Consider the following 13,043-nt stretch of genomic DNA (forward strand, 5'->3'; position numbering starts at 1 on the left):
TCTGCTGAAGGCCTGGCAGGATGCCCGAGCAGGCCATGCCTCGGGCAGGGATGGAGGGGCAGAGGTCGGGGCTCTCCATAGCGGCAGTGCCCCTTGGGAGCTTTCTTAGCTGTAATTAACAGCGTGCTGCGCTAATCGGTGTCTTCTGCTAAGTGATTAACATGTTTGTGGTCCCATTAAGTGTGGTTATGACAGGGGGGAAGGCAGCTGTCACTGGTAATTGCCAGATCCTTGCAGGATCCTGCCAGCCGGGGAGGCTGCTGGGTCAGCAAGGCGGAGGGGTGGCAGAGGATGATGAGGGGAGTGGGGTGACAGGAGGCTTTGGGAGTGACATGGAGAATGGGCAGACAGTGATGGATGCTGCCTGGGTGGGCCTTGACACCACTGGTGGAGCCTGAGCTGGTGGAAACTCCTGGGAGACGAAGGAGGGATGAAACATGCAGGGGTGAGGGTGGGATGTCGGTCACAGCCCAGCCCATGTCCTACTGGGGGATCCGGGAGTTCAGGGATGTCCCATGGCACAGAGATGTGATATCCTGAGGGCTCTTGGAAGCACAGCAGGGTGCCAGCACCCAGATTTTCAGAACCATGAGACGGGGAGGTTGGCTGGGTATTGGGTATTCCCCAGGGAATGTTCCTTGGCTGCGTGTCCCCTGAGCTTGCAGCTTTGGGAATGGGGTTGGAATTTCCAGCTGCTCCAGTCCAGGGTGGGCTCATTTGCAAGGGTTTGGGTGCAGCAGACACATCCTGGGGGGGGACAGCTGGGGCACAGGAGGTGGAACCCCCTTCCCCTGTCCCCACAGACCGGGAGAGGATTGGCCAGGACTCCTCGTACGAGCAGGAGGGGAAGGTGCAGTTCGTCATCGACGCCGTCTATGCCATGGGACACGCCCTGCACAACATGCACAAGAACCTGTGCCCTGGCAAGGTGGGGCTGTGCCCCCGCATGGACCCGGTGGATGGCGTGGAGCTGCTCAAGTACATCCGCAATGTCAACTTCTCAGGTCTGCTGTGCCCCTGGGGCACTGGGAGGAGCGGCCCTGGGGGGCTCTGGTTGTCCCATTGCTTTGGTTCCCCGTGTGGGTCACACAGCAGCACCCACAATTTATTTGTGGCAGCTGCTGTGCTGTGAATGCAGTGTGGAGGGAAGGCAGTAGATCAGTGGGTGAGGAGGTCTGAGCTTCCACATCTCCTGAGAGCCTTTGGAGCATAAATCCGGCAGCAATCCTGCCCTCACCCTGTTCTCACCTGCTGCCCTGCCCTCACCTGCTGCCCTGACCTCACCCTGCCCTCACCTGCTGCCCTGCCCAGCCTCTCCCCCTGCTTGCTCCCCCTGCCAGCTCCTGCCCCCCAGCTGGCAGAGGTCCCACTGCCTCCCGCTGCTCTGCCCTTGTCTGTCTCAGATCTCCTCTGGAAGTGAATTTTTTCCTCTGCCCTGTCTCCTTAATAAACATTTTCTGTCTGGTCCCCTTATTATTTCTATTTATCTCCACCCTCTGATCTCCTCCACAGTATCTCTTTTATTTATTTTCCCCTCTCGCTTGATTCTTCTCTTCTTTCCTTTCATTAGTGTTTATCTCCAGAATTCACTTGATTTGACTTTTAAAACTGCTTTTCTCCCTTTCTTGAAAGAAGCAGTGAGAGGGGAGCATCAAGCCAGAGCCCCCTGGCACCCCATCAACAGGGTGGGGGGTGCTGAGGGTGCTATGGGTGCTGTTTCCTGCAGGCATCGCTGGGACTCCTGTGACGTTCAATGAGAACGGAGATGCTCCGGGGCGTTACGACATCTACCAGTACCAGATCAGGAACTCCACCCCTGAGTACAAAGTCATTGGGCAGTGGACAGACCACCTGCACCTCAAGGTAAGGCCGTGGTCCAAGGGGAAGGTCCTGCAGGTTTTTCTTCTCACCACATAGAGTCTGGGAGGCCCTGGGTGCAAAGCCAGGCAGCCGAAGTTGGTGGGGACAGAGGGGAAGGTGTCCCCAGGTGCTTGTGCTTCAGCACGTGTGACCCACACCCAGGGACTCTGGCTATGGGACAGGACACAGGAGCCAGACCAGAGCAGATGGGGTTTCCTCAGGGAAGGAAGGGCTTAATTTTGAGTTCCTGGCATTGAATCTGCCCAAAAGGCCAATGGAGAGCTTCACCAGCTCCCTGTCCCCAAGCTAGGTTGGGCTGGGACCCTTTGTAGGATGTGCTGATGGGTTTAGGGTCCAGATCCTAGCGGGGCAGGACAGGACATCCCCTGTGCCGGTGCCTGCTGTGCCCTCAGCATGGCTGGTGCCATCTACCCCGCAGGTGGAGAACATGCTGTGGCCGGGGGGTGGGAGCCAGCAGCCCAGCTCCATCTGCAGCCTGCCCTGCAAGCCAGGTGAGAGGAAGAAGCTGGTGAAAGGCATCCCCTGCTGCTGGCACTGTGAGCGCTGTGATGGCTACCAGTACCAGCTGGACGAGTTCCACTGCAAGCGCTGCCACTTCAACGAGCGGCCCAATGAGAACCACACCAGCTGCACGCCCATCCCCATCATCAAGCTGGAGTGGAGCTCTCCCTGGGCCGTGGTGCCCGTGTTCATTGCCATCGTGGGCATCATCGCCACCCTGTTCGTGGTGATCACCTTTGTGCGCTACAATGACACGCCCATCGTCAAGGCGTCGGGGCGGGAGCTCAGCTACGTCCTGCTCACGGGCATCTTCCTCTGCTACGCCACCACCTTCCTGATGATCGCTGAGCCCGACCTGAGCACTTGCTCCCTGCGACGCATCTTCCTGGGGCTGGGCATGAGCATCAGCTACGCTGCGCTGCTCACCAAGACCAACCGCATCTACCGCATCTTCGAGCAGGGCAAGAAGTCGGTGAGCGCCCCGCGCTTCATCAGCCCTGCATCGCAGCTAGTAATCACCTTCAGCCTCATCTCCCTGCAGCTCGTCGGCGTCTGCGTCTGGTTCATCGTGGACCCGTCCCACTCTGTCATTGACTACGAGGACCAGCGGACTACAAACCCCCACTTTGCCCGGGGCATCCTCAAATGTGACATTTCGGACCTGTCCCTCATCTGTTTGCTCGGGTACAGCATGCTCCTCATGGTCACCTGCACTGTGTACGCCATTAAGACCCGCGGGGTCCCGGAGACCTTTAACGAAGCTAAACCCATTGGGTTCACCATGTACACGACTTGCATTGTGTGGTTAGCCTTCATCCCGATATTTTTTGGGACGTCACAGTCGGCGGAAAAGGTAAGGGAGGAGGTGAGAGGCCTGGCTGGTGTCCAGTGTGCAGGGCTGGGAGAGGCTGTGGTGTCTCAAGCAAGAGGAGCCTTTCCCTGTGACTTGGTCAGCTTGGGAATTGGGGTGGGAAGTTTTCTGTGCTCTGTTTGCCCCACTGCCCCTTGTGGATGGGGGCAGTGGGCAGCACAGGCTGCTGCTGTGTGGGCTGGAGGAGGATGAGCCCCCAGGACAGGTCCCTGGTGTCACAGACACAATTTCTGCACGGAAAGGGGTGCGGTGCTGCCCAGCTGGCCCCTGTTCCCAGTGCTGAGTTCCCATGGGACCAAGGCCATCCTGGATGAGGCTCTGTGCTCAAGTGCGAGGGATTAAGAACAAAGAATAAAAATCTCATGAATGAGACCCAAATCCCTTTGCCTGCCAGCCAAAACAGGACTCATCGCATTTCTGTCAAATGCAAACAGCTCCCGCCTGCCAGCCCAGCACTGCTCTGACGAACAAACCTTGGAGCTGCTGTTCCCTGGAAATCCCTGGGGTGTCCCAGTGCCTGGATCCCTCTCTGGATCCTCTGGGTGTGTCTCCATGCTGCTGACACCATGGCTTTAGGACAAAACTGTTGCAAAGGCTTGGTGAGGGAGCTTTTGCTGTGGACACCTGAGTTTGTCATGTCCTGGAACATCCCAGAGCATCCATCCCTCAAGGAGGCTGAGTCTGCCCAGCCACCTCTGACCTTGGCTCAACCAAAAAGTCCCACCAGGCCTTCTCTGTCTGGAAGTGTGAAGGAGAATTAAAGGAAATAAATGGAGCCTTTTGCAGCATTTCCATTTTGATGAGATGGCAGGGGAGATACTAACAAGAAAGCAGGTTTTTAAAGAAATTATTGCAAAACAAAAGCTCCCCGAAAGCCTCCTTAATGTGCTTGGCATACTGTGGGTAATAAAGATGGAAATGATAATGATTGTAGATTATGCGCAAGGTTGCTCACCTCTTCACTGCAGCTTGTCACGGGATAATTTAGGGCTGCTGAACACTGCCTGTCAGGCAGCAGCTCCACAATAGGCTGTGCCTCTCGTTGGGGGTTGTAATGCACAGGCCTGCTCTGTTATTAGGCTGCTAACAAGCTGATTAGAGGCGGAAAAAGTGATGTTCTCAACTCCCCTCGGACGCAGAGCTCTGTCTCACAGCCCAGCCCTGCCTCCAGCCGGCTGAGCCAACCCTGGAGGGGCTTTGGGATTCCAGCTTGGTGTTCTGCTCTGCCGATGTGGGAATGGGCTCTGAGTGTCCCCAGGCCATGGGAGTGGGTTCTGAGTGTCCCTGGGCCAGAGCTGAGAGATGATGGATGTGCTCAAATGAGGCTGGATGGAGCAGAATATTGGGGCTCCCTCAGTGCTTTGGTTGTTGGTTTGCATTCCTGGGGAGAAAAAGGTCAAAAAGGAGCTGTTGCACAGCCTGCAGGGAAGGTCTGGCTCTGACAGTGTCCTTGGGGTGACAGCTGGGGGCACTGGCATTGACATCAGCCACAAGGGGTCTGGGGATGCTCCACAGGACACTCCCAGCTCATTGTGGGGAGAGATCCCATCACCTTCACCCCAATGCTGCTGGGACTGAGGGCCTCTTGGGCTCTGTGGAGTGTCTGCACCCTTGGGAATAGGAAATCCAGGAGCATTGTCTGGGATGTTTTCTCATGGCTGAGGTCCTGAGGATGCCACAGGGCAAACCCAAACCTGTGAACCGCTGGCACTTCTGCCCTGATCCCAGCTGTGGCTGCAGGGCCACAGCCCAGGCTGCCTCGTGGTCAGGAGGAGTTGGACAATAATCCCTGTTTTTACTTTAATTTGCTTTACCTCGTGCCCACAACTTTGCATGGAGGTGGCATATTACTAACAAGTCCCCCAAGCCTTTTCTGAAAAGAACCTCTTATCCCCACCGATCCCGGCGGATTACAGAAATAGCAATAACAGAGGATCTAAAGAAAGAGACAATTTCCTGTGCTGATAAGGTGGCAGCAGAACAGTGGAGTCATTGTCTGCTTCCCTGTTTCTCACATTCGCTTTTAGCCAGGGAAAAGAGGGAGAGGGAGGGAGTGATAGGGGCTGTCCAGTGGTGTTTGGAGTGCTGGAGGAGCGCTGAGCAGGTTTGCCCTTCCCCAGCAGCCACCACAGTGCAAAACCCCTTGTAGTGGGGCCAGGTGTGGATTTAGAGTGGGGACAGCTTCCCATTAACGCAGAGATTTGCTGTGGGACAGGCTCAAGCCTGGGCTGCTCCCTCGGGCTCACCCAGCCGTGGGCAAAGCTGGGCACAGCGCTGGGTTTGGAGGCTGGTGTGGGGGCATTTTTGGTTACTCTGCTGTCCCTCAGCGTCATCGCCCTGAGCCAGGGCTGACTGTGCTCTTTGATCCAGCCCACGAGGCAGCAGGAGCTGGAACTTCCTCAATAAGCACAGCTCACACCTCCCAGAGCTCTGGGGGAAGCTCCAGTGTTGATATCGGAGGGGCAAAGCGGGATGCTGGGCTGGAAGCCAATTAAGAGAGTAGGAAGTGAAACTGTGAGAAATGGTCATTTTTTGCAGTGGCAAAAGGTTAACTGAGCAGAGCTCCACGGCTGTGTGGAGGCTCCAGACTAAAAATATTCCTGTCTGAGCTGGTGAGGGGTTTGCTGCGGTGAGACGCGGCTGCGGAGGCAGGGGTGGGCAGGAAAACACTTCCTGCAAACACATCATTGAGGGGAAGGTTGCCGCAGTGATCCTGTGAGACCCCAAAAGTGTTGCAGGAGGCAGAGAGTGGGGTGGGGAGCTGGGGCTGGTGACAGCAGGGTCTCAGCATGAGGGAGTCTCTGGCAGCACTGGGAGAACTGGCCCAGGAGCGAGATGGGAGCACGCACAGAGACGTCTCAGCTCAGCTCAGTTCAGCTCAGCTCAGCTGCTCTCTCCCTCCTCGCTGAAACGCCCCCAAGCCCCAAGGCATAGGAAGGGGGGACTCTGCAGAAGCACAAAATATGGAAATTGCTGGATTGGCAAGGGAAAGCAGGGAGCCAGGGAGATGAGGGGTGCTGAGCTCAGCCGTGCCCCACTGGGGTCATGCTGTGCTGGTTCCCAGGCAGGGCTTGGGGTGCCTGGAGTTGGGGTCCCAGTGTTTCCCTCATTCCTGGCCAGTCCAGGACACCCGTGGCAGAGTCTGGAGAGTTGGAGTGGAATAAAAAAAAGAAAAAAGAAGAAATAAAAAAGCGCACATATTCTGGCACAGAGATGTGTTTTGACTTTGCTTGATGAAATGACATTTTTATTTCCAAAAACTGCCTAGAGAGAGAAGGTGGAACAAACAAACCAGCGCGTGTGACAGCAGGAGGTTTTATTCTGGGGACAAACCAAAGTTTTTCAGTTGACTCAGAACAAGCTTGGTGGCATTTTCGCTTTGGGGCTGAGTGGGAACACTCTGGCCCAGGTACTGGTTGGCTTTGCAGGGTCACATGTGGGATCTGTGGGTCCTGGGGGGGGTGTCCTGGAGCAGCTGTGTCCCACCAGCTCTCACTCTTGGGGTGAGCTGCCTCCCAGGGAGCCATGCAGAGCCTCAGCCTCACCGTGTGCTCTCCATCCCCTTTTCACTTCAGAAGCCCTCAGGTGAAATGTGTGCCCTGGGGACATGGGAAACCTTGCTCTGGCCGCTGCTGCAGCTCCCAGGCTTCCCTGGCTCCTCCAAATGCTGTTTCCTAGCAGGGCATGAAATCCCACCTGTGAAACACGTGCAGGGAAATCCCTGGACATTGAGTGAAGTTCAGGAACTGCTTTAAGGCTCCTTCTAAACCCTCATTGGTGACCACATAGATGTGTGCAATGTCATCTGGAGACCCAGAGCCCCTCCCTGTTCATCCCCAGAGCCTCAGAGCTTCCTGGTGGAGAAGGGGATGCTGGAGAGGAAGGAGCCAGATGCTGGCAGAGCAGGGATGCCCACGGAGCAGGGACTTGCCCTCCCGGCCTCCCTAAGAGGTGGGATGGTCAGAGGGAGGGGGTTCTCTGCTGCCAGTTGCCACCTGCTTCAGATGCTCGGGCTTGAGAGGAGCCTGCCAACTGCTCTCCATAGAAAAATGGATTATTCTACAGTCAGATTAATGGGCTTTCATTTTGCAAAACATCTGTCACTGTTAGTCCTGGACAGTGAGCGTGAAATTAGTTTTGACTGCAAAAAGGCAGCGTCGGTGTGTAATATGTGACTTACATGACAAGAGCCCAGGAGTCAGCTGGGGAATGGGAATTACCTGTTGAAGGGAGAAGGGCTGTGGGGTGTGCCTTGGGAATGGGGTGTGCCCTGGAATTGGGGTGTGCCCTGGGAATGGGGGGGGTTCCTTACTGAGTTTGCAGCTCCTGCCCTGAGGTTGGTGGACATCAAACTTCATGCTGACCACCCAGCACTACTAACATTCCAGCACTGCCTTCCCACTCCATTCACTTAACCCCAGCTTTCCCTCCTTTTTCTATTTCCTCCTTTCCCTTTTGGATCCAGCAGGAGCTCGGGGCGGGTCTCAGCTGGTGGCCTTGTGTCTTGCAGATGTACATCCAGACCACGACGCTCACCATCTCGGTGAGTCTGAGTGCCTCGGTGTCCCTGGGCATGCTCTACATGCCCAAGGTGTACATCATCCTCTTCCACCCGGAGCAGAACGTCCCCAAGCGCAAGCGGAGCCTCAAGGCGGTGGTGACAGCGGCCACCATGTCCAACAAATTCTCTCAGAAGGGAGGGTTCCGCCCCAATGGAGAGGCCAAATCTGAGCTCTGCGAAAACCTGGAAACACAAGGTGAGGTGGCTCCCGCAGGGGCTCACGGCAGGACCCTCAAGGATCATAAATGCTGGGAGTGGGGAGAGCTGAGCCTCATCTGCACACCCCTGAGTGCAGTGTGAGGCACACAGGGCTGGGGGAGCTCGGAGTGAGCAGGGCTGGCAGCTCCCGTGGCACCCAGGGAGGGGATGGGCACAGCAGCAGCGCCAGGGGTGGGAGGCTCAGGGGGATGTCAGCACAGCACCGAGGGGACATTTTTCACTCTGTCACTGCCGGGTCACATATCCTTAAATAAACAACAGAATAAATAATTCACAGGGCTTTGATATGGCCAGATCAGCTACGAAAACATCGCAGCTAACAAATAGCTCTGTCAGCTCCAATTCCTTCTGCTCTATCTAATTGTTATCTGGGAACACCAGTTGGAAACCTGCAGCAAGGTTCTGCTGCTGGCCAGGCACCACGAGCTGCCGGCATCTCCTCCCTCTGAGCTCTGTGGGGACACATTTGGGTTGCTCAGGGTGTCTCAGGCTGTGCCATCTGTGCCAGCCCTTGGCTGGAGGGTGTCCCTGTGCCTGCTGACCCTGTGCTACCTGGGGAACCTCGTGGGGGTCTCAGCAGAGCGTTGTCCCCACTGAGGGCAGTGGCACAGCGCTGCATGGAGTGGGAGGTTCATTGCTCTGTGGCTTTTGCTGTGCCCCCCAGTGCCACTCTGGGATGTGTGGTGGCTTTGGAGCCATCGCTGCCTCCTCTCCTGGAGTGTCTGAGGGCTGGGGAAACTGGGGGATGGCAGTAGGGTTGTCCTTGTGGAACCCTCTGGCTGAGGGGACAGCCAGGGTGGTTGCTTCTGTGCCCTGCTGCTCTGCTCCCAGCTGCCATGGAGTGGTGGACAGGGGTGTGGGACACCCAGCTGGGACCCCAAAACCCCCTGGGATCCTGTGATTTGTCCCAAGCAGGGCTGGCTGGGACAAGCTGAGCTCGGGGAAGGTGCAGCACCCCTGGGTCTGTCTGTAGGAGGCTGCTGAGGGAAGTGGGTGGGAAGCTGAGATCACATTCCCACTCCTCACGGCACATCCTGGGGGCTCTCTTTGGGGTGAATCATCCTTCTGGAGCACCCACAGCTGCTGTGGGGCTCAGGGAAGGATCCCAAGCGCCAGCACTGATCCCTGAGCAAACCCTGTCATGTCCCTGCTGGCACCTCCTGGCATGACGGCTGGGTGAGAGGGATGGGACAGGAGCCAGGAGGGGAATTTGGCCTCTGCTTGTGACCCACGTGAGCTCTGTGTCTCCTTCCAGCACTGGCCACCAAGCAGACCTACGTCAGCTACAGCAACCACGCCATTTAGTTCCAGGAGCAGGGACTGGGGAGCTCCTCGCAGGGACACACAGAACAGGGAGGTGGCAGCCGGGGGACACGCCCCAGGGAGCAGCTCCTGGGGAGAAATGCCATCAACAGCAGCAAAAAAATTCATAAAGAAACACTAAAACTCTTCCAGCGCCTACGGTGGTGATGCATGGCTCCCATGGAGGGACAGCAGTGGGCGGGGAAGGAGCATGGGCGAGAGGGGACGGACTTCAACAAGTCTTTGGGTTTTTTTTTCCTGTATTTTGACAAAAAAAAAGAAGAGAAAAAAAATGAGAGCCCAAACATTTTCCCTTTTCTGGAATTTGTGAGATTGTTTGTGGTTGTGCAGAACCTTCTCTTTTTTTATTTTTTTTTAATCCTCCATTTTCTTTCATTCCTGTCTTCCTCCGTCCCTCTTAACTCTCTACCCCATATCCTACCAAATTCTGTATGTTGAAAAAAAGGAAAAAGAAATAAAAATACTTAAAATTTACATTAAATAAAAAACAGACAGCAAAATAAAATAAAATAAAACCTAGACTGTGTTCAAAGTGCTGATTTCTATAGGTGGTTCCTTAATGTATGTGATGACCATATGGATTGAAATATGTCTGCTTTATGTACTGACCGGTCAAAAAACAAAAAAGATACAAAAAAAAACAAAGTTCAGTGCCTGGATGTTTATGAATTATTCGATGACTGTGTAGAGCATGATCATTTTTATACGAGGAGATTTCTAATAAAAGACCCTGGTTTTGCACTCGGCGTTTGCTGTCTCTTGGTGACTTGGTTTCAGGAGGTGCCAGGGAAGGTTTTGGGTGGCAAAACGCTCTGGGAATGTTCAGGGCTTGGTGTCCTTCCTCTCCAGGCATTCCTGGAGACCCCAGGCACTGCAAGTGGGTCCTTGTGAGAGGGGGTGGGACAGGGAGAGGGGAGCTCAGTGTGTCCCTGGCACAGGGCACTGGGGCTGAATCCTCCTTGTTTTCCCTGAGCTGCTGAAGGGATGGAGCAGAGGGGAGGAGATTCCCCAGGGCGTCCTGCAGCTTCAGGCAGCGCTGGAGTCCCCATGCCTGGGGATTTAAAAAGTTTAAAAAGTGCACAGATGTGGCACTTGGGGACATGGTGGCCTTGGCATTGAGGTGGACTGGAGGATCTCACAGGGCTTTTCCAGCCTAAAGGATCCTGGATTAACAAGAACTGGGAAAAACAGCTCTGCCCTGTGGAGAGGGTTCCTTTTCCTGGCTCCAGCCTGTCCTTGGGATGGCACAGCCGTGTGTGAGGGATGTGCTTGTTCCCAGAGTGTGGGCTGTGCCTTTTTGGGGCAGTTTGGTGCATTTGCTGCTGCTGTTTCTGTCTCTGGCCTGGGCATTCCAAATGTTTCCCTCTTGGATTGGGGCTGGCTGTGCTGGTTGGCTGCTGGATCACGAGAGGAGGATCCAAACTTCTCTTTTTTGGGAGAGGGGGAAAGGAAGCAGAGAGGTGCAGGGTGCCTCCAGCTTCTGGACAAGCTTTGTTTCAGCTGTCCAATAAAATGCTGGACCTGGCCTGGGAGGGGGCGCTGGGATGGCTCCCTGCCCCTTTGTGCCTGTTCCCCCAACCCCAAAGTGCTGCTATTTCCCCCTCTCTGAGCCTGTGTGATGTCACCCCTGTATTTTGCACATTTCTGGGGCTGACTGTATGTTAATCACAGCTCTGCTCTCACTCTGGGGTGTGTGTGGGGCACCTGGGTGCCCTGAGCCCCACGGGAGCCTCAGCCAGGAATTGGAGCCAGGGGGAAATGGCCGCTCCCTGCCTGTGCACAAAGAACAGAGCCTGAAGGCAGGAGTTAAAAAAGGAAAAAAAGCAGCGTAATGAAAAGCTCAAAACTTTGATAAGATCATACTTGTCAAAAGAACTTCTCAGGAGAAAAAAACCGCTCCGTTCCCAGCGCATCCATCACTGTCGGATCGGATGTGAGGCACTGCCTGGTTCAGAGGGCTCTGAGAAAACCCGAGTTGATGTCGCTGGTGCAGCTTGGGGATTCTGCTCTCATGGTGTCACCAGCAGCTTTCACCCTGAATTCTGCCTGATAATGAGTGGAAAGGCCGATTCTGACTTAATTACTGCCTCCCCTTGCCGTGCCTGTGAGGGGGGTGTGCTAAGCCTTCCAGAGAAGCCCCATTTTTGTCACCCCAAACCTGAGCTGCTGAAGGACATCTGTTCCTCCTGGCCCATTCCAATGGTGGATGCAGTGACCTCCCAATACAGCTGGCTGATTTTATCCAGCACCTCCTTACACAGTGCTGTTTAATTCTGAACACTTCTTTGATTATGGGAGCTAATTAAAAGGGAGCAGTCTGTGAGCCATTGAGATGGATGGGGATCCAGCCAGGCTCTGCTGTGGATGTTGCAGCAGAGACCTATGAGGATCCAGATTCAGCTTTTCTGCTTTGCTTAATATTTTTAAGGGTAGCTCTGCCTGTGCCTGGGGAGAAGAGCAGAGTGGATGCTGATTCCTGGATATCAGATTCCTAGTTTTTGGTATTTTGGGTATTGGTTGTTTTTTTTTTAAATGAGGTATCTGGAAATTGTTGCCATTGTTTCTCCTCCTCGCCTCCCTTAGAGCTTTAAAGGCACTTGTCTGATTTTCCTCTTATTTCTGTGAATGGCTGTTGAATTTAAACAATGGTAATTGCTGAGTTCCCTGAGTGCTTGACCTGCAGATTTTTCACTTTTGCCGGGACTTTGAGAAGTGGTGAGGAAAAAACCTGGGCGGATGCCAGCTCCGTCCATCCCCTGCTTGTGTCTTCCTGCCTCCTGGAACTTTCTGTTGTCCTTGGATGCTGTTCCCAATCACCAGCTCTTCTGAGCTTGCTTCTCTAGGGACAAACAGGAACTTTTGGGGTCCCAGGGCACAGCTGGGGGCTGGAGTGGGAGCTGTGCCCCTGCCTGGAGCAGCAGCAGCCTGGAACCAGTCATTAACTCTCTTCTGTGAGAGGCAAATTACAGACTTCAGTGGCATAATTAGGCCAACTCGATGGGAAATGGAAAAACAAGATAATTTCCCTGCGAATTTTCCAGCCTGCCTGCCACCCCGTGCCTCCCTTTCCTTGTCTTGGGGAAAATCAGCCCCCTGTCCCTCTGGACCTGGAGATCTCCTGTTGCAGCTCCCTGGGGAGGAAATCAGGAGGAAGGGGAAGGGAAGAACAGGGCTGGAGCAGAGCTTAGCTTGGGCAGGACAGGAGGACAGGGCTCCCTTCAGCTCCTCTCCCACAGGGAGAGCCTCAAGGACCCATTATCACCCCAGGAGAGATGAGTGGTGCTCAGAGCAAGGCAGGACTCGGGTTCAGAGCAGAGGGCAGCAAAGCTGAGGTGGGTGCTGTGGTTCTGTTCACAGTGCTGGACCAGCTCTGGGAAAAACTGGAGCTCATTTCTCTGCTCCAAAGCACTGGAGGAGCCGTGATGAGCCCGTCAGTGCTGCTGGGAAGGTGGGCAGCGCCTCTGAGTCGGGCTGAGGGGACAGTGGGTGCCCTGGAGGGAGCGGCAGCACCCGGCCCCGTGGCTGAGGAAGGTCCAGCAGCTGTGGAGCCTTTGGAGCTCCCTTTGGAGCAGTCCCTGTGGCTGGAGGCACGGATGGGGGCATGGCTAGTGCATCTGGGGGGTCTCTCCCCAGCCCCAGTGTTCTTTTGTAGGGCCCAGTGAGTCAATGGTGGTCTGCCTTGAAATC

At 55.1% G+C, this 13,043-nt stretch overlaps 1 protein-coding gene across 3 annotated transcripts in view; it reads left to right on the top strand.

Annotated features, from left to right (window-relative positions):
• The window catches only part of GRM4 (glutamate metabotropic receptor 4), a 35,239-nt gene extending 25,137 nt beyond the window's left edge, over positions 1-10,102 (top strand). For all 3 annotated transcript variants that reach the window (XM_088067170.1, XM_088067171.1, XM_005529358.2), the window contains exons 7-11: positions 804-1,004; positions 1,727-1,863; positions 2,300-3,235; positions 7,764-8,010; positions 9,289-10,102. In XM_088067170.1, coding sequence (XP_087923296.1) covers positions 804-1,004; positions 1,727-1,863; positions 2,300-3,235; positions 7,764-8,010; positions 9,289-9,338 — 1,571 coding nt within the window. In that variant the 3' untranslated portion in view covers positions 9,339-10,102. The remainder of the gene's footprint in view (positions 1-803; positions 1,005-1,726; positions 1,864-2,299; positions 3,236-7,763; positions 8,011-9,288) is intronic.
• Positions 10,103-13,043: the final 2,941 nt, after the last annotated feature.

This window comes from Pseudopodoces humilis, chromosome 26 (genome assembly GCF_049639895.1).
Source record: "Pseudopodoces humilis isolate 2021_Gansu_Grassland_sample_001 chromosome 26, ASM4963989v1, whole genome shotgun sequence".
NCBI lineage: Eukaryota > Metazoa > Chordata > Aves > Passeriformes > Paridae > Pseudopodoces > Pseudopodoces humilis.